This window comes from Tenrec ecaudatus, chromosome 1, assembly GCF_050624435.1.
Source record: "Tenrec ecaudatus isolate mTenEca1 chromosome 1, mTenEca1.hap1, whole genome shotgun sequence".
Lineage (NCBI taxonomy): Eukaryota > Metazoa > Chordata > Mammalia > Afrosoricida > Tenrecidae > Tenrec > Tenrec ecaudatus.
The window spans coordinates 117,418,872-117,439,147 of NC_134530.1; the positions used below are offsets into that span (position 1 = coordinate 117,418,872).

Below are 20,276 nucleotides of genomic sequence, written 5' to 3' on the forward strand. Positions count from 1 at the left end.
GAACAAGAAACGTCAATCTGTCACAAATGACAGCTCCGAAATAATAATACAGGACAGTCACAGAACTGTCATATGCAGAGAAAGTGATGGGGATTTCAGGATAGAATAGTCTGTCTTAAAATTAAGAAGATAAAAGTAAATTCAAGATAACTATAAAAAATAAATAAAATAAACCTTAACAAAAAAAAAAAGAAGAAAATCGTAAAGATCTTCTAAACACAAATCCAGCAATGAGGACAAGTAAATGAAATCTGTAAACCATCAGAACACAACATGGAAAAGTATTCACCACAAAGAAACTATCAACACCACATGCAAAAAAATAAAAAGGTACAAGGCAATGAAAGCACTACCCCATGCCCAGGCCTTCTTGTACTGACACTGAATGCAAATGCACCCAAGGTGTCAGGCAAGAAAGAAGGTAGCAAAATGAAATTGGAAAATGACCCAATCACCTGCCTACAAAACAAACTTTAGAAACAACAACAACAAAATAATCTAAACAGCAAAGGGTAGGGGGTGGTTATCAAGCAAATAATATATTCCTCCAGTCAAAAAATAAAAAGAATGGCAATATTAATATTTAATAAAATATACTTTAAGGAAAAATCAGCAAAAGAGGCATGGAAGGGCATCATCTAATAAGTAAAGAGCCAATCCACTAAGAGGACATAACCATCATAAATATCTGTGCACCTAATGGCAAAGTTCCAAGATATATTAATAAGCTCTTACAGAATTGAAAAGAGAACTAGACAACTCCATGATAATAGATTTTAACACACCATGGTTTGCTTGGGGTTTTTAAATAACAGACCATTTTCTTAATGAAGAACAGAGCTAGCAAGAAATTCAGCAAAGATATAGATCTAAACAATGCAATTAACCAACGATCTCATAGGTGCACACAGAACATTCCATCCAGCAGCAGCGTAATACAAATGCTGAATACACGTGAATCTTCTCCATGATATAAGCCAAAAAGTAGAACTGCTAAAAAATAATAGAAACCTTTATGAAGCAAAAGTATCAACATGTAGAGCTACTGGTTCTTGACATATCCTCCACGTAGGTCTATACCCTTCTGCAGTCAACGGGACACAATCAATATTTTTTTTCTGGAATTTTCTGCTTTCAGCCAAGATCCATCTGACATTCCTCATTCCACATTCTCCTCTGAATCCAGCTTGAATTTCTGGCAGCTTCCTGTCTATGGACCATTTTAAAATTATTTTCAGCACAGTTTCACCTGCTTGTGAGATTAATGATATTCTTCAATAATTTCCACATTCTGTTGGGTCACCTTTCTTTGGAATGGCACGAATATGGATCTCTTCTAGCCATATGGCCAGATAGCTGTCTTCCAAATTTCTTGGCAATGACTAATGGGTGCTTCCACTACTGTACCCATTCTAGCAGCTGCATGAATTTGTGAGTCCTGGCACATACACCAATTCACAATGGCCCCTCCTCATTCACTTTAGTTCACCGATACCTAGGGTGTTGCTCTTTCTGCATTCCATTTGATTTTGACAGCTTCCAGTTTTCCTAGATCCATACACTACACATCCAGATTATTTATGGATATCTGAAATTGTTTCTTCACCTTTTGAGCGGTGCCCCATCAGCAAATGAAGGTCTCAAAAACTTTACTCCATCCATTTTATTAAGGCAACTCTACTCTGAGGAAATATCTCTTCTCAAGTCACATTTTCAATGCCTTCCAACCTGTGGGACTCCTCTTCTGGAATTAGATCCAACAGTTTCTGCTGCTCCCTGTAAGTTTTTTACTGGCTAATACAACAGAACTGGCAGCCCGTTCCTTCTTACCGCCTCCACTCACTATGGAAAGGCCACTGAAACCTGCTCACTATGCATGACCCTGCTGGTATTTGAAATCCCTTTCAGCATCACAGAAACATGCAAGCCATCCCAGTGGGGAAACCTGCCAGATGAGTGGTGGGACCCTGAGATAGTGGTGAAGGAGTGACGTGCTCTGCCAGCACCATGTCTGTGATGGCTCTCAGAGTAGCGGTAGTACTCATGGCGAGTTGGGGCTCTCATGCCTCTCTTCACTGTGACTTTAAGCAGAAGGAAATCATGGGAATAGCTTTGTCAAAGGAGCATTTTGTAAAGCGTGTGATCTAATTTAACCAAGTATACCGAGAGAATGAGAACATATCATCCAGAAATCTTTCAATCCATAAATAAAAAGAAGAGATGATGAATGTAAATTATGGTGTAGACAAAGTATATATCATGGACTTCCAGAAAACAAACAGACTTGTTGTGGAAGAAGTCTAGACTACTCCTTAGAAGGAGAGGTGATCAGGTCTGTCTAAATAAGACAGGCTGGAGGAACAATCTGGAGGAGAAAACAACAGGACCAACAGTTCCAGGGGGGCAGGGGAGATGGGGAGGTAGGACGAAAGGAAGTGGTGTTAACAAATCCAGGGACAAGGGAACAAGAAGTGATCCAAATCAGTGGTGAGGACGGTGTAGGAGGCTGGATAGGGCATGACAAAGGGTAATGTAACCGAGAGGAATTACTGAAACCCTAACGAAGGCTGAACATGATAGTGGGAAAAGAGGAAAGTAAAAGGAAATAGAGGAAAGAGCTAGGAGGCAAAGGGCATATATAAAGGTCTAAACAAAGGCATGTACATATGTAAATATATTTGTGTATGAGGATGTGAGATCTATGTGCATATATGTATAGGTTTAGTATTAAGGTAGCTGATGAACATTGGGCCTCCACTTAAGTACTCCCTCAATGCAAGAATACTTTGCTTTATTAAACTGGCATTCCGTGATGCTCACCTTCCAGATACAATCACTGAAGACAAAGTAGGTTCATAAGCAAATGTGGTGAAGAAAGCTGATGCTTCCTGGCTATCAAAAGATATAGTAGTGTCTGGGATCTTAAAAACTTGAGGGTAAACAAGCGGCCATCTAGCTCAGAAGCAATAAAGCCCACATGGAAGAGGCACACTAGCCTGCGTGATCACGAGGTGCCGAAGGAATCAGGTAGCAGGCATCAAAGAACAAAAAGTCATGTCATTGTCAATGATGGGGAATGCAGAGTGGAGACCCAAAGCCCATATGTAGGCTATTGGACATCCCCTTATGGAAGGGTTGCAGGGAAGAGATGAGCCAGTCAGGGTGCACTGTAGCAATGATGAAACATACAACTTTCCTCTAGTTCCTAAATACTTCCTCTCCCCCTCCCCCAAACCCTGACTATCATGATCCAAATTCTTCCTTACAAATCTGGCTAAACCAGAGGATGTACACTAGTACAGATAGGAGCTGGAAACACAGGGAATCCAGGATGGAAGATACCTTCAAGACCAGTGGAAGGTGGAGGGAGGGTGGGGTGGAAAGGGGGAAGCGATAACAAGTATCTACACGTGACCTGGGGGATGGACCCTGGGGGATGGACAACAGAAAAGTGGGTGAAGGGAGAAGTCGGACAGGGCAAAATATGACAAAATAATAATTTATAAATTATCAAGGGTTGATGAGGGAAGGAGGAGTGGGGAGGGAGGAGAATAAAATGAGGAGCTGATGCCAGGGACTTAGTGGAGAACAAAAGTTTTGAGAATGATGAGGGAAATGAATGCACAAATGTGCTTTACATAATTGATGTATGTAGGGATTGTGACAAGAGTTGTATGATCCCCTAATAAAATGATTAAAAACAAACAAACAAAAAAGAATGAAAAATAAAGAAAGGGAGATGAGGAGAGTTCATCTCACATGCTTTAACCATGTTGTGAGAAGGGACCATCCCCCAGAGAAGGACAAGATATCTGGTAAAGGAGAGGTGCAGTGAAAGAGAGGAAGCCCTTCACCAGGCCGCATGGACACAGCAGCTGCAACCATGGGCTCAAACACAGAAATGATTCTGGGGATGGCCCGGAGCTGAGCAGTGTGCTACATGGGGCTTCGATGGGTCAGAACCAAGTTGATGGCCCTAACCACCACAGCGTGGGAAGATTGCCAGTTGGGTCAATCTGATAGAAAGTATGACCACTTCCTTTGTGATCCCCCTTTCCCAAGCTCATTAGCATTGATAATTTGTCTTTTTCTTATCACTAATTTGGTTGGTTAGCCACGTTGAAAATGGAATTGGCTCGCTGAATTGAAAAGCCAGTTCTGTTAAAATGACAAAGTGGGCAGCCCAACCCAGCGCTAGTGGATGGACACCAAAGACGCCGGGAAAGGCGATAGCGTAAGGTGGTTCCATCTGTGGTTCTGGCACAGTTTCAGAGGTTTACCTCTTGATCTTGGTGTTTTCTTACTTTTCAAAATGGCTCTTTGTTTTATTTTTCTCATGTTGAGGGCCAACTTATTCATAGTTCCACCATTAGAAATTAGGATATTGCATGACATATTGAAGACAGTTTTAAAAATGTTGTTCAAGGAATGAATGAACTGTGGAATGCGTTGAATCCCCAAAAGTCTCATCGTACTACCAAAGCAACTAGCTAGCAAGCAAAATCAAAACAAAACACTGAACTATTTTCTAAATGTCTCCATCTGAATCCAATAAAATCCCAGGCCCACTAGTATGCAAATTCTGTTTGGTTTCTTAATGATGCAAATCTAGACTGAGCAGTTAGTATTTACTTGTGTTGTTTCAAGAAGTGCAAAGGTAATTCTGTCACAGTTGCCACCCACAAGAACTCCCACTTAAATTGGAGTCACAAGCAAAGCCTTTTTACTGTACAAAACTTCCTTTTCATAGAGAATTGGCTTAAAAATGTAAGCAATTTCACAGATGGAAGATCTGAGTAGTTCTTAAAGGTCACCCACCCCCCAATCAGTTTCATTCCCATTACATTCTCATTGTACCATGTGGGATTTTCTTATGGTTTAATGTTGAATTTAAGGTTACAATGATTAGAAGTAATGTATTTCTGCTGTCTTGAAGCGAGATTTTTATGAGCTACTAAGCAGCAAAGGGGCTTCCTTACCTTGTTTCTGTGCATGGCCCGCACTTCCAGGCATGCAGAGCACCATAAAGTGAAGAAGGAGCTGCCTAAACAAACACGAGAAGGAAAATGAAAGAAAAGTAAATGGGAAAAAATTGTTATTTGAATAATTACCACCAAAGTAGATCACATTGAATCAAACGTGAACTCTCATGCAAGATTAAGAAGTAAGCTATTATTTTCATTCACATAGTACTTTGATATCCATAATGGCAAAAAGCAAAAGCTCTGAGTTTAAGATCCAGCTCTATCTCTTATTATGTGATGGGGGCACACTGTGCACCCTAGTTTATTTATCTGTGAGACGGATCTCATATGGGTTTTGAGGATGAATTCAGAATGTTCATATGAAGCACCCAACAGTATCGTGCATAGAGCAAGCACTCAATAAATGTGAGCTAGCCTAGGTGATCAGAAATGATTATTACTCCCATTCACTGCCACAGAGCTGATTCTGACTCCACCCAATATAACCTACTATATTTATACAAAGTAACATATCATATTTTCAATTAACTGAACCAAGTTCACTGCCATCGAGTCCATGCCAACTCCTAGTGACCTATTGGACAGCACAGAACGGCTACTGTGAGTTTCTGAGACTATAAATGTTGGCGGGAGTAGAAAGCCCCATATTCCTCCATTGGAGAGGGTAGTGGTTTCAAACTATTGTCACTGAGGTCAGCAGCCCAATATATAACCACTCTACCATCAGGGCTCCTCAATTAACTGAAGTGAGTATAAAATTGATGGAAGTAGCTATATTTAAAGATAAATGTTCAGACATAAACGTTTTTGAACATTTCGCATAAGTGAATCATTTGTATTAAATTCATATTTTGTAGGTTCTAAAACAGAAATGGCTTCTAAATGCTATTGTTGAACATTTTAATAAGTAGGTATAGGGCCTAATACCCAACCCCTACATATCAAAATATTTGTTCATACTGATAAGCTAACTTCGTTTTCTAACATCCTTAGAATTAAAAAAGATAAATATTATTGAACATTCTTATTATAGCTAAATCTACCTCGCAAATGAAAACCACAATTTCAGAAAACAATAATAGGCATGCGTAAAATAATACTGCCATTGTCTAGTTTCTGTTTATGTAGACAACAATTCTGTTTCTAATTGAAATGCAGGACTTACCACATGGCATTTTTATAAAATACATTTCTGCAAGGAGTGATTACAGAATTCCTAGAAATAGTTTTTATTTTTAGTAAGTACCATATGTACTCAAAGCAATTGGTAAAATCTCAGTCTATTACTAATAAAGTGTATTCACCTTTAGCAACTAGTGTACAGTTACAGGGTGCATTGGCGCATGGTGGGTTATGTATTGGCTGTTACCTGCAAGGTTTGCAATTCAAAACTACCAGCTGCTCTGCGGGAGAAAGACAGGGCATTTCTATTCCCATAAACAGCTATGGACAGTTCTATAGGGTTGTCAGAATTGACTTGATGGCAGGGAGGTGAGAATATAAAGAGAAATGATTTTTTTTTTCACAAAGTCTGATGCAACAACATAAAATTGTAGTATTCTCTTTGAAATAAAGGGAAATCCGATCTTAATTTGCATTTGAATGACATTAACCTTTTGTAAGGAAATAAAAAATGTGTTACACTTCAACCCAGTTCTTTCAACACAGGATTTTAGGAGAGTATTTAACAACTGGTACTAACTCTGCAAAGTACAATTGAATCATTACAAAAATTTCAGTTGCCAGTAAATAGCAGAAGTACATATTTAATTAACTCTCTAAAGGATTCCCTTACATGATGCATCCATTTAGAAATAATGGATCTCAAAATGACAGCAGCGAAGCACTGGATAAGCTAGTAACAAATGCAGATTCTGGGCCCTACTACAGATTCTGATTCATCGATTTGGGGGAGATCCCTAGAATATATCCAAATAAGTTCCCAAAGATTCATGGAATTAAAAGATATTTGAATTTTCCCATGAGCTTTTTAAAAACTGCCTCATATGTTTCAAATAGGGAATTCTAACACAGATTGTGTGCCAAATGCTAAAAAAGGACTTATATTTATACTATGTGTATATTATGGTTATAATATATTTAAATAAATATTATATTGCTTACACATGATATATTTTGTTGCTTAAAACACACTATCTAATTTTATGATAAGAAACAAGATTATCTGACTCTTTCTTATCCTTTTCCATCAATCTAACCCACAGCTATTGAGTTGCTTCCAACTCATAGTGACCTTATAGCACAGAGCAGAGCTACTCTGTGGGGCTTCCAAAACTGTACATCTTAACAAAAGACTGCCTCATCTTTTCTCTGCAGAGAAGCTCGTGGGTTCAAACTACCTATCTTTTGCTATCAGTCAAATGTTTAACCCACTGCACCACCATGGATGTTTTACATTGCTCTAGGTCAGTTATATTCAAAGTTTAGGGAGCATTAAAAAATCACTTGGAGAGCTGATTAAAGATTGCTAAGTTTCATCCTGAGTTTCAGGTTCAAAAGATCTGAAATGGAGCTTGAAAATTCACTTTTAGGACAAGTTCCCAAGATGTTGATGCTACTGCTGGTTTAGGAAACACACTCTGAGCATGTCTGCTCTAGAATAGATGATGCTCAGGAGACAAAGTTTAAGACCCACTTGTTTGGGATGTTTCTTTAAAAAACCTTAACGTACATTGGAATTTCAGCTGGCAAACTTAAAAAAAAGATTAATCCTTGGGTTCTTGCCTCAGGAGTCTGATTTTAATTAGTATGGGATATAGAGATTTATAAAGACTCCTCAGGTGATTTGAATGTGTAAACACAACGAGAACAACAAATGTTTAAGGAATACTCTGAGTTCTGTAGGATGGGGCCCAATGTAGCTTGAATTAAAAGGGGCCCAATGTAGCTTGAATAAAAGGAGGCTATTTTCTTTCAAATATATATTTTCAACACATATCTGTCAGAGCATGTGTCTATGGTACTAGAAAACAGCCAGGACTATAGTCACTAACGAATCACCTGTCAGAAATGCACTGCCTTAGGAGAGCGTGAAAGGAAGCATGCCTCATGGGTCTGAGGTCAGCTGGCTCACTTGCATGCTGAGAAGCAACCAGCAAGCACCTGCCCATTCAGGGTAACGTTAAGGAAGAGAACAACGAACGGTGCTTTTAGCAATTCAGCAAACTCCTATATTTCTTCATTGACCTCAGGGGAGAAATATGGAAAAATAAAGTTCTTTCTAGACATGTTAACAAGTCTATGCCAAGCCCAACATAGGAAAATTTGAACACATCAAACTTCATCAAGGAGCCAGGTGATCTTAGAGGATTATGACAAATCAGTTGAGCTATATGTTATGTAAGCGCATGCATGTAATAATGCTGATGACTAACTGAAATTTAGATTTTCCTTTTTCCTTTTAATTATGCCTCAAACTAATAGCCAACTAAGGATGAACAAAACAGTTCAAGTTCAAGGCCCTTTCAGCTCCAACGTCCTCTTCATTAGCAGTATGCTGTTATTGTGGAGGTCTGTTGGTGGTGCTTTGGGCTAGATCTTGGACTGCTCATTGCAAGGTTCAGGCACAAATCCACCAGTCGCACTGCAGGAGAAAAATGAGGCTATCTTTAAGAATTACACTCTTAGAAACCATACAGAAGTTCAGACTATGAGTCAGAATTGATGGCAGTGGGTTTGGGATTATTATTGTTAAATGAAGTTGAATTGAATCCTACTCAAAGTGACTCTGTGTGTATCAGACAAAAAGACTGATCCCGTGTCATTTTCACAATTTTGTGTTGCTTCAACTCTTGTTACAACCACTGTGTCACTCTGTCTCACTAAGGGTCTTCCTCAGTTTCTCTGACCCGTAGAAAATATATTAACCAATATTTTCCAGGGACTGGTCCCTCCTGGTAACATGTAAGATGAAGTCTTGCCATCCTCACTTTAAAAAAAAACATTCTGATTATATTTTTTCCATGAGAGATTAAATTTTCTTTTTCAATGCTATAATTCAAATGCATCTGCTTTTTTCCGGTTTTCCATACACACCCTGTCCTATAGGCACGCTATGAGTCAGAATCAACTTGATGACAGTGCGTTTGATTTTGAGTGTTTTGAACTTTTTGCCAATTTGCCTTTTGCAATGTGTTGTTTAGTCTCTTGAGTGCTATTCCTATGGGCAGGGAGTTGCAAAATGAAATCTTTGACAATTTTCATATTTTATCCATTTATCATGATTTTACTGACTGGTCCAGTGGTGAGGAATTTCATTTTCTTTGCGTGAAAGTATAATCCATTTCGAAGGCTAGAGTCTTTGATGTTCCATAATAAGTGCTTCAAGTCTTCATTATAGCAAGCAAGGTTGTGTCATCGGAATACCACAAGTCATTAGTCTTCCTACAGCTCGGATGCCTCATGCTTCTTTGTACAGTCCAGTTTTATTTGGGCACCATGCAGACTGAACAATGGGCATGGGCAAAGACTTCAACACTGAAATCTAGATAGTAGTAAAACTGATAGTCTGGAGGTCCAGACATCACACATTATTCTCTGTTCACTGAGCGGACCTTGTATGCGCCAGAAATGTCCTCTCAATATCCACTGGTTAGAATTGTGAGTATCCTCAAAGCCAAATAAAAACACTTGCTCCATGAAGTTCTCCATGGAGGAACAGAGCTTCACTCCATCTCTGCACTCTTGCTGCTTTATTTGCAAACTCTGTTATAGTCCTTATAAGTTGTGCCTGTTACGATAACTGAAAATACCTGAACAAGCAACAGATGTTCACCTATTGTCTAGTGCTCCCACGTCTTACATGATTGACACCTAAATACTGTTTAACAGTAAATACGCAATTGTGTCATCTCCCAATGACTAGGGGACTCCATTCTTTCCTATGAATCTGATCCTTTAGCAACAGAGAAAAGGCAAGGGAAATAAAGGCATTTTTGATTAGATGTCCAAAGAGGAAAAATATGAATGTCTTAAATTTTGCTATGATAGGATACATGAACTGGCAGAGTATGTGTCTTTGAGACTAGAAAACAGAACTTTTTAAGAAAAATCTTGGAAGTTTTAATCTTGGAAAGATCACTGAAAAGCAATCAGGGTGTTAAAGAAGCAAACTCCATCATTGTGTGATGTGGATATAAGACGAATCCCAGTGTTCTGGAAAATATCTGCTTGCACTGGGCTTGTTTGGCCCCAACCCCACGCCACCTCAGCCACCCGCCATCCCTTGTCTTACATTTGCTCTCATTTACTTCCACTGCTGATCTGTGGTGGCTTGGTAATTGGCGTCATGTGTTTCAAACATTAGCAAGGTCGCCCTTGGTGGACAGGCTTCAGGGGAGCATCCAGACCAAGAGAGAACTAGGAAGAGGGAGTGGCAGTGTACTTCTGCAAAACGTGGCCACTGAAAACCTAAGGAGCAGCAGTGGAGCTGTCTCAGAGAATGCCAAGAGGGGAACCCGTCCGGATCAGAGGCGCTCGGAACAGGACTGGAGAAAGACTGACTCCTCAATGCAGAGTTGACTTACATAATGACGCCGATGGGACCCGCTTCCTTTGCCGATGGGGCACGATTCAAAAGGAAAAGACACACTGCGAGCATCCAGACTGGGCAGTGTTCCACTCTGTTGCACACACTGTCCTGGGGAGTTGGAATCCACTCGCGGACACCTAACAACAACATGCATTTACTTAATAGAAGAGAAAGACGTCCCTCTCCGTGTTAGTAGCAGATGGTAGCGTCCTGGGCGGCAGCTGTGCTTTATCTCTTTCTTCTGTGCCTTTGCCTGCCATGCTAACACATGCCCATCTTTTGAATATGTTTAAATGATCGCCGTTGTTCCATAGAAAAGAACCTGATGAATAAGAAAATAACACAACTCACTGCCATCAAATTGATTCCAATTCATGGTGACCCTAGATGTGGTTTCCAAGACTGGAACTCTCTTCTGAAATAGCCAGTCTCACCTCTCTCCTGGGGAATATCTTGAATTTAGATCACTGATCTGATTTGAACCACTGACCTTGCAGTCTTCAGTTAATACGTAGCCTAAGTGCCCGAAAGACTATGCATGCCTAACAGAATCAAAGACCATTTCTGCTGGTGTGTCTAACCACCTGTCTGATCATGGGTATGCAAGTATTATCATTTTACTTTCGAAGTATTAGCTGACTCATTTATAAGAGCATAATATAAATTTCACATTTTATACCCCAAATATAGCATTCTAGCATTTGTATGTTTGATGGCCCCCACTAGGACACTGGCATTGGGAGAAAAATAAAATTACTTAGCAGATGTCCTATCAAGAAATCTATATGAAGGGCATATTACATAACCATAAATCTAGCAAGAGATATCCAACATTTTTTACCAAATACTCTTTTCATTAAATAGCTTACAAGATTTTCTAATTTATAGATATATTTTGTATTCTCTAGCCAAAAGTCTAGCTCCAAAAAACAGGAAGAAGAAAGAAACTCACTGCCACCGAGCTGATTCTGATTCATAGTGAAAGCCTAGCTAGTGTACAAAATAAAAAGGTATTTTTCAAGCTTTCAGTGTTTTGTTCACTTTTTATGTTAGAATTGTGCATCATTAATAAAAACTAACAAGTGCATATAATCAGCCATTTTAGTTAAATCAGATCAAATCTAAAAGAGGTGAGCAAGATGCTAATAAGCATTCTATAAATGTTGAAATAATATTCAGTGTTGAAATTCCCCAGTGATATTGACATCAGGGAATATCTCACAAAATAAGCAATTGTGTGTGCTTGGCCTATTAGCCACATTTCCAGTTTGATATCAGCTACAGTAAAAAACAAGAAGCAACAGACATGAGGGGTGAAGAGCCTCAGAGGGATAGACATGAAATGGACACGCACAAGTCATACTCTGAGCAGTTCAGGGACTGATCTCCATCGTAGGCCTGCTAACCGGCTCCAAGGGCCACCTAACTCTATCTGATGTTGCTGAGTGAGTTCAGGGGAATCTCAACCATCTTTTTGTTTAGGGCATCCATGCGAGCCTTACGCATGTGACAGCATGTCTACACACTCCAGACGCTCATTCCTACATGGATTCAGTTTTAAATCCTAAGAAGAACTTGTAAAACCTTGTGAATAGGTTTGTTTGTTTTTAATGAGTTGGTGGTTTCCTTTCAAATCAACTGGAAAGCGTGAACTAATCTGAGAGACACATGTGATATACATCAATAATTTCAACCATTTCCATTCACTACTTTCACATGCCAAAAAGCTTCTCTAAGTCATGACAGCTTTACAGATTTTGTTCTTACTAGCTGCTAAGATCCAGAAATAGTAAAATCTCTGCTTTTGTTCCCAAAATAACTGAAAGGAAAAATAGAGTTTCCAGCAGCAGCGGGGATAAAGTTAGAAGAAACAGCAAGTAAAGTTGTCACCAATTCAAATGATGGAGTTTCTTAGACTATCAATCCAATTCAATAGGTATTTACATGGTGAATACAGTGTGAATCAGACTGGGACTTGTGGTTAGATTCCAAAGGCAATTCATTAATGGAAGGAAGAGAAATGCTGAAAGACTTCAGACCATCAAATTGTCTTAGAGGCTAGTCCCTAGAAGGAAAGGTAAACTATACCGAAATTTGTATATCCTCGTAATACCATTGTTGAGAGCGTCTTCCTCTGGTTACTGAGAAGAAATATTCTATGGGGGTTTCTTTTCATCTTTATTGGACTAGATAACCAAGCCCTTTCTTTCACAGAACCACAAAGCCAGAACCCAAAACAGCCACCCAAAGCCACGCCGCCTAGGCAATTCTGATCCAGAGACCCTCTGTAGGGTTTCCCAGAGGGTGCAGTGATGAGTGCGGAGAGCCTCACCTTTTCTCCCAAGAGTGGCTGATGGGTTTGAACCACTGACCTTGCTGGTAACAGTCCAAGCTTACTCATCAGGCGAGTTCAACTTATACCCTCTAGCCTACCAAATCTCCTGGCATGTCTATGGTCGCTGTGAGTCGGCATTGACTGGATGGCAGTGAGGTTGGTAACTGAAGGGGACCAGCTCATCTCTAGTCAATTACGTAACCGGGCAGTCCTGATTTTCAATAAATATAACTCAAGCATAGTCCACCTGCACACTTAGTCAAAATCAGGACAATTCAAGTCCTCCTTTTGGCGGAAGAAAATAACTGCTTAAAAAGTCTGACAATCCGCTTCTTTATCTCAGCTCCCGCCTCTCCACGGCCAAAACACGTGCTGCAAACCCATTCTTTTAAGACCTCAAATGCACTGTGCTTCCTCAGCTCTGCACCATGGACTTCACGGTTCCCTCTGTCTGGAGAGGTTCACTCCCCTGGACGTCATTCCCTTCTCCTAGTCCACATTCCTCACCCACCTAAGGGCCTTCTGTGGACACTCGCTTCGGATTTTGCTGGCCTTGTCTGTTTCGTTTTTCTTTCTTGTACCAGACTAGTTCCACTGAGAGAGTAGCTACAGGTCCCTGCCCTGCTCCCCACAGTATCATCACTGCCTAGAACTATGCCAGGTGCATAAGCCGAGCTTCGAAAATGCTTGTTGGATAAATCTGTGAATTAATGGTACTGGTGAATGAACGGCAAAATGTCCTTTATGAGATTGAAAATCAAATGGTTTTTACTTTTCACTTAGCTATAAATTCTAAATTGTCATAATTTCAAGGCAAAGGAAGGAAACTAGTGCAACTATTTCGATTCTGTAATACAATTTTTTTTTCGCCAGCAACTTTACAATTTATCAAACAAAATGCCTAGGCAACAACTCCAAAAACTCCATTTCTTCTTCCTGAATAAAATGTTTATTTTAAATATTCATTTGAACTACAAATATAACTAAGCAACTAAAAAAATATGACAGGCCAGATGGAATAGAGCTCTTTATAGAGACACTGTTTTTGTTCCCTTTCCTGTCCTTTTCATTTGGCTGTAGTAGAACCCATTCAATTGCGTTACTAACCTACCTGGTGTGGAGAGGGCTGAAGGGCCGGCCCCAATCCCAACCAAGTGGACACCTGCCCCTCCCCGCAGAATAATTTATTTTAGAGGGCAGCACTGAAGCTGCAGCTCAGGGAGAGTGACATGTCTGATCAGAGAACAGGGGAACAAATGAAGGGGGAGGAAGAGAGAGTGGAGCACAATCTGGCCCACCAAGCCTTGAGGATGATATGCCCACTCAGAGCAGCCAATGTACAGAGAGGACCATATGGCTGGCCCCACTATCAGACCCAACATCCCTCAGAGGCCCCTAAAGGGGACAACAATGGAGACACAGTGTGGTAATTACACCTGATCTGATCCCACCAGAGCCAGGCAAAACACTAAGGGTGTGCAACAGAAAAGCATGGGGAACAGAGCAACGAAGTCCCCAGGGAATACCAAAAGTAGACATTAGGGCCAGAGCTTGGTGTCCCATCAGAAAAGTTTCCTAAAGGCCAACAAACAGTCCTTGAACTAACTATAGGCTTTTCTTTTTCGTTGGTGGTATTGTTTATTTTTTTGGTCATTGGCTTTTTGTTGTTATTGTTTTGTTTTCTTTTGTTACTTTGTTTTGCTCTGTCTTGTTTTTGTGCATGTTATTATCTCCACAGGTCTGTCTAAATAAAATAGGCTGGATGAACAATCTGGAGGAGAAAACAACAGGACCAACAGTTCATGGGGACATGGGAAGTGGGATGTTGGGGGAAAGGAAGTGGTGTTAACAAACCCAGGGACAAGGGAACAACAAGTGATCCAAATCAGTGGTGAGGAGGGTGTAGAAGGCCTGGAAGCTTGTGACCAAGGGTAATGTAACTGAGAGGAATAACTAACAAAAATGAAGGCTGAGCATGATAGTGGGACAAGAGAAAATAAAAAGAAATGGAGGAGAGAGCTAGGAGGAAAAGGGCATTTATAGAGGTCTGAATAGAGGCATGTACATATGTAAATATATTTATTTATAGGGATGGGGAAATAGATCTATGTGCATATATTTATAGGTTTAGTATTGGGGTAGTGGATGGACTTTGGGCTTCCACTCAAGTACCCCCTCAATGCAAGAACACTTTGTTCTATTAAATCGGCATTCCTTGAGACTCACCTTCCCAACATGATCACTGAAAACAAATGGGTGCATAAGCAAATGTGGTGAAGAAAGCTGATGGTGCCCGGTTATCAAAAGATATAATGTCTGGGATCTTAAAGGCTTGAAGGTAAACAAGCAGCCATGTAGCTTTGAAATAACAAAGCCCACATGAAAGAAGCACACCAACCTGTGTGATCAGGAGGAGTCAAAGGGATCAGGTATCAGGCATCAAAGAACAAAAAATCAAATCATTGTGAATGAGGAGGAGTGCAGATTGGGGATCCAAAACCCTTCTGTAGGCAACTGGACATCCCCTTACAGAAGGGTCATGGGGAGGAGACTAGCCAGTCAGGGTGCAGTATAGCAGCGATGGGGCATGCAACTTTCCTCTAGTTCCTGTATGCTTTCTCTCCCCCCCGCCTCCCACCCCCCACCCAGTATCATGATTCCAATCCTACCTTATAAATCTGGCTAGACCAGAGGATGGACACTGGTACAGATAGGAACTGGGAACACAGGGGATCCAGGACAGATGATCCCTTCAGGACTAGTGCTGAGAGTGGCTAGGAGGGTGGAGGGAGAGTGAGATAAAAAGGGCTAACTGATTACAAGGATCTACATATAACCTCTTCCCTGGAGGATGGACAACAGAAAAGTGGGTGAAGGGAGACATTGAACAGTGTAAGATATGACAAAATAGTTATTTGTAAATTATCAGGGGGTTGTGAGGGAGGGGGTAGCAGGACAGGAGAGAGAAAATGAGGAGCTGATGCCAAGAGCTTAATTGAAAATGTATTGAGAAGGTTGAGGGCAATGAATGTGCAAATGTGCTTTACACAATTGATGTATGTATGGATTCTGATAAGAGTTGTGTGAGCCTCAATAAAATGATTTTTAAAAAGGAAAAACAAAGAATTTATATCTTTGAAAAATATTGAATAAACTATGCCATTTAAGAAGAAAATAAATAGATAGATAGATAGATAAACTACTGGGTGATTCACTAACAGTCTACTAACCAATGTATCTATTACTGACTTTGGGGTTTTAGGTTCCTGTCATTAATTTAACAGATTCACAGTAGGTAATCTATTTAAAAGAAGCCCCATGAAATAAAATGTCCTTAAGAGTTTTAGAACAGTCAATGTTTTGGGGTGACTAATCTGAACTATGATTTTTAAAAGCTGTTCCTGGTCTTCCAAAATGTCACCACAAAAGGATGGTGGAAAATTCAAACCTCAGGGGTTTTATTCGGGATGCTGAGGTTTAATTCAGTGGCCTGACATTATCATCATTTAATCAGCTGCTTCTTTCTAGTCCCAGGGAGGCTTTACAAACTGAAGAACTGTGCATTCTTCTGCATTTGTCTGCACCCCCCACTGCCCAGCCAAGAAACCTTTTACTTGGTCCAATAGGAGCTACCTTCACCACCACCACCACTCCTTGGCGTGTGTGTGTGTGTGTGTGTGTGTGTGTGTGTGTGTGGTTCCAGCTGAGAGGACCACAATCTGAGGTCACATGAACTGCCTTCTTTCTTTGCAGCCCACCTTCCATGGCTTTCATACTACCACAAGTCGGTTGTCCCAGGGGAAGTCTGCAACGTCTCTAGACAGGAGACCTTCGAGGGCCATAGTGCCTTTGCCCAAGGTCCCCCATCCACCAGATATCCTCCCACTTCTCCCTCAAGGGTGTTTCCCCGATTCCACGTAGTATAATTTTCTCACAGAAGTTCCTCCGTGTAATCTTTTCCTAAATGTCTCTGTTCCCTCCCCCTCTCACTCATCTGGAGCCAATTTACTAACCCCAAACTGCCCAAGAATTTATGCAGGGCCTTCTGTGCGAGCGTCTGGGAGGCAGCGTCACCCAGCCCGGACAGCGGCCAGGAGCAGAAGATCTGCTTTCATCTGCGCTGTCTGTCGCCAGGGCCAGGGAGACAGACGGGTAGCGGCGCACTGTGGCCACGGAAAAGCCCCAAGGGCCGCGCGGAGGCGCGGAAGGAGGTGGCGGCTGCACTAGGCGGAGTTTCCTCAGGATTTTAGACGCGGCTTTTGGATCAGCTGGAAGAAGCAGCCTCTGCTGGCGGCCTCCAGCCGGGCTCCTTGGAGCCGGTCCACACAGACCGGTCCCCACGCGCACCTCTCACCCCAACCCCAGCTCGAAGAGTGGCGGGACGCTGCTCCCGGGGACCCCAGTGCGTCCGGCTGGAGCGACCTTGGGAAGGCAGCCTCCAGGGCTGACCCCCGGCGGGATTGGAGGGGGGCGCCAGGGTGCCCTGAGGCTGTGCTAGTGATATCAAACCAAGCGCCCGGCGCTGGCTTCCGTGGAAGCGCGTCTGTTACAGTGTTGCCCCTCCCCGATCCCTCGCGGTGGGGTGCTTCCAGAGGTGCCCCGGCCCGGCGAGAATCGATTCGAGATCGGAGGAGAGAGGGAGCCGGGCAAGCACGTGTTCCTCCAAACAGCCACCAGGCTGGCTTCCCCGCCCCCCACCCATCCCCGCCGGCCCCCGGCCGACACCAGCGGCCCTGCCCGCTGTCCCCGGGGCCAGCTCCGGGCAGAAGAGACCGCGGCCGGGGTCGCCTCTCGCGCCCATGGAGCCAGAGGCAAACTTGGGTAACCCGCTGACCTCTTCCAGGAGGAGCGGGCTGCGGGCCAAGACTGCGCACCCGCCGCCCGCGCGCGCTGCCTGGTGCGCGCCGGGAAGCCGGGCAGGTTCAGCCCCCGACCAGGAGTCCGGGCGGCGGGTCTGGGAGGAGCGGCCCTGCCCCGCAGCCTGTTCTTCCTCCTCTGGGGCAGCCCAGTGGCCGTCGCCGAGACCCCAAGGCAGCTGGGGGATCCCGGCGAACCCGCGGCGGAGCGCAGCCTCCAAGTGACAGAGGCGAGGGCCTCCCGTCCTCGGAAGTCTACCAGCGATCAAATGTCAAAGGTCCTGCAGCCCTCCTCCCGCCCGGCAACTGTGCCCCGAGGTCCAGTCTGTCCCCCAGCACGCCCAGGGGACCCCGAGCGCAGAAGCCCCGAGGAGCACCGCAGGCAGGAGGGGAAGGAGAGGCGGGCGCAGGGCGGCGGGACCTGGAGCCCACGGAGGGCGCCGGAGGCCAGCTTGCTGGCTGGGTCGGGAGACCTCGGCCCGGAGCCAGCAGCCTTGTGTTTGCGTAAACCGGGAGACCCGCGGGGCCCAGAAACTGGGGGGGGGGGGCAGTTTTCTTTTAAACAAGAGAGTTTACAAACTGGGAAGGAAGCCGAGGGGAGGTTGCCACCGCAGCTCTCCCGCTCCCGACTCCGGAGAGAAAAGTGCCAAGGCAGACCCTGGATACCCAGACGCCAAATGCCCAGAGTGGCGGGTGCGACGCTGCGGGGACCCCAGCGCGCGCCGGGGCCGGTGGGCTACTTACGTTTTTGCCGCGGGGGAGACCTTTCCATGCCTTGTTCTGTGGGCTCCTAAATGCATTTGTATGCATTTGTCCGTGCAGCGAAGCGCTAATGGAAACCAGAAGCCAACTCCGAACTGCTAAAGGTGCAGATACTGTCCATGAAAAGGGAGAAAAAACCAGATGAAAACGATGTTCCCAAACCGCTATGAGCAAGGAAAAACAACGACTGGGTGGGGGGTGAGCACCCAAAGGGGCGATGGGTGAGTCTTCCTAGCGCCCTAGCTCGGGAAGGGAGGGCCGGTGGGGAGCGCCCCCCAGGAGGGAGGGCGAGAAGAAAGACCTCACTTGGAGGCGGTGGGGCGCCGGCGCTGCGGGGGCTCCGCGGCGAGTGCAGCCCTGAGTTCGCTTGCGGTGCAAAGGCGACTCTGACTCCAGCGGAGTCCTGGGCTTGGGGCCTGGGAGGAGAATGGGAGTGGGGAGAAGGAAGGAGCCTGCAAGGGGGCGGAGGGGGGAGTCCGTGAGCACAACCCTCGCCCGAACATTTGTCAGACCAGCACACACACCCACTTCTGAAATGGAGTTGGTGCGAGGGGACCGGTGGCAACTGCAGACGCCCCGGGTGGACTGCCGCCGCTCTTCCCCTGGAAGAAGAGGAGCCAAGCAAATCCGGCCGGTGTTAAATTTCACCGCTCGCTGCCTTGCAGTGACATCACCAAACACACTGCACACCTCCCCCTTCGCCCTGAAACCTTCCCCAACCTCGGCCCAGCCACGGTCCGGGCGCCCCGCTAACTAGCCCTACCCGACTGGGCTGGGCCAGCCACGCCTGGACACCGCCCCAAGCTCCCTCTTCCCACGCGGGGCTCTTCTACTAACTCTTGGAAACTTGTGCATAGAGTATCCTTTCTTGCTCATTGAGCCCGTGCACCATCCCTCCACAATGTAAAGTTATCCCCTTGGGTGTACTCAATTTCCCCTCTTCTATCTCCTATCCCTAGCTACTTGAAACGCTGCTCAATCCGGGGAAGACTTTGGCTCCCCTCCGACCTACCGCTTGTGGCCCCTCCTGCTAGTATAAGAAAGGACTGCTATTCTCCTTCTGTTCACGCTCCCCCACCCCACCCCCGTCTGCTACTGCTTCTTCCCTCTTTTTCCTGCGGCAACTGGCTTTTGTGGGTCTCCCGCTTGGCCAAGTGGACCGTGCAGGTCTCCAACAACGCGTTTCAAGAGCGTCCTAACACACCAATCTCCATATGGAATAGAAATCTTGGTAACAAACTTCTTTCCTGTATACACTCCCCACCACCTTTTCACACTGAAAAAGGCCACTGTCAAAACTTTGCGCACAAAACAAGGACATGAAGCTATGATTTTATTTTCCTTATTAATAAGAATAGGAAGAAGGACAAGGCTTTCTACTCCAGGAAAGTTAGTCTCAGAACCCCACAGGGGCAGTTCTACCCTCTTCTGTAGGGTCATGACAGTGAGTGAGTGAATGAGTGAGTGAGCGAGTGACTGAGTGACTGAGTGGAGTGAATTTCTCCAAGTGTCCTGAGACCCATTATCTCCTTCACTGCAATATTTTTAGTACCTAAAATAAATCACTTAGCCAATTCTCATACTTAACGGCCTTAAAGGACAGAGTAGAGCTGCTCCCCCACAGGTCCCCCAGACTATAATCTTTACAGGAAGGAGTCCTGGGGCACTGTGAGTCAGCTTTGGGCTGTCAACCGGAAGATCCTGGGTTCACACCTGCCAACCGCTGTGTGGGAGAAAGAGGAGACCAAGTGCTCCCAGAAAGATGTGCTGCCATGGAGAGCCTATAA

At 44.0% G+C, this 20,276-nt stretch overlaps 1 protein-coding gene across 2 annotated transcripts in view; it reads right to left on the reverse strand.

Moving 5' to 3' along the window:
- The window catches only part of COL24A1 (collagen type XXIV alpha 1 chain), a 400,055-nt gene extending 381,369 nt beyond the window's left edge, over positions 1 to 18,686 (reverse strand). For both annotated transcript variants that reach the window (XM_075557916.1, XM_075557926.1), the window contains exons 1-2: positions 18,472 to 18,686; positions 4,980 to 5,044 (exon numbers count right to left, since the gene is read on the reverse strand). In XM_075557916.1, coding sequence (XP_075414031.1) covers positions 4,980 to 5,044; positions 18,472 to 18,527 — 121 coding nt within the window. In that variant the 5' untranslated portion in view covers positions 18,528 to 18,686. The remainder of the gene's footprint in view (positions 1 to 4,979; positions 5,045 to 18,471) is intronic.
- Between the last annotated feature and the right edge of the window lie 1,590 nt (positions 18,687 to 20,276).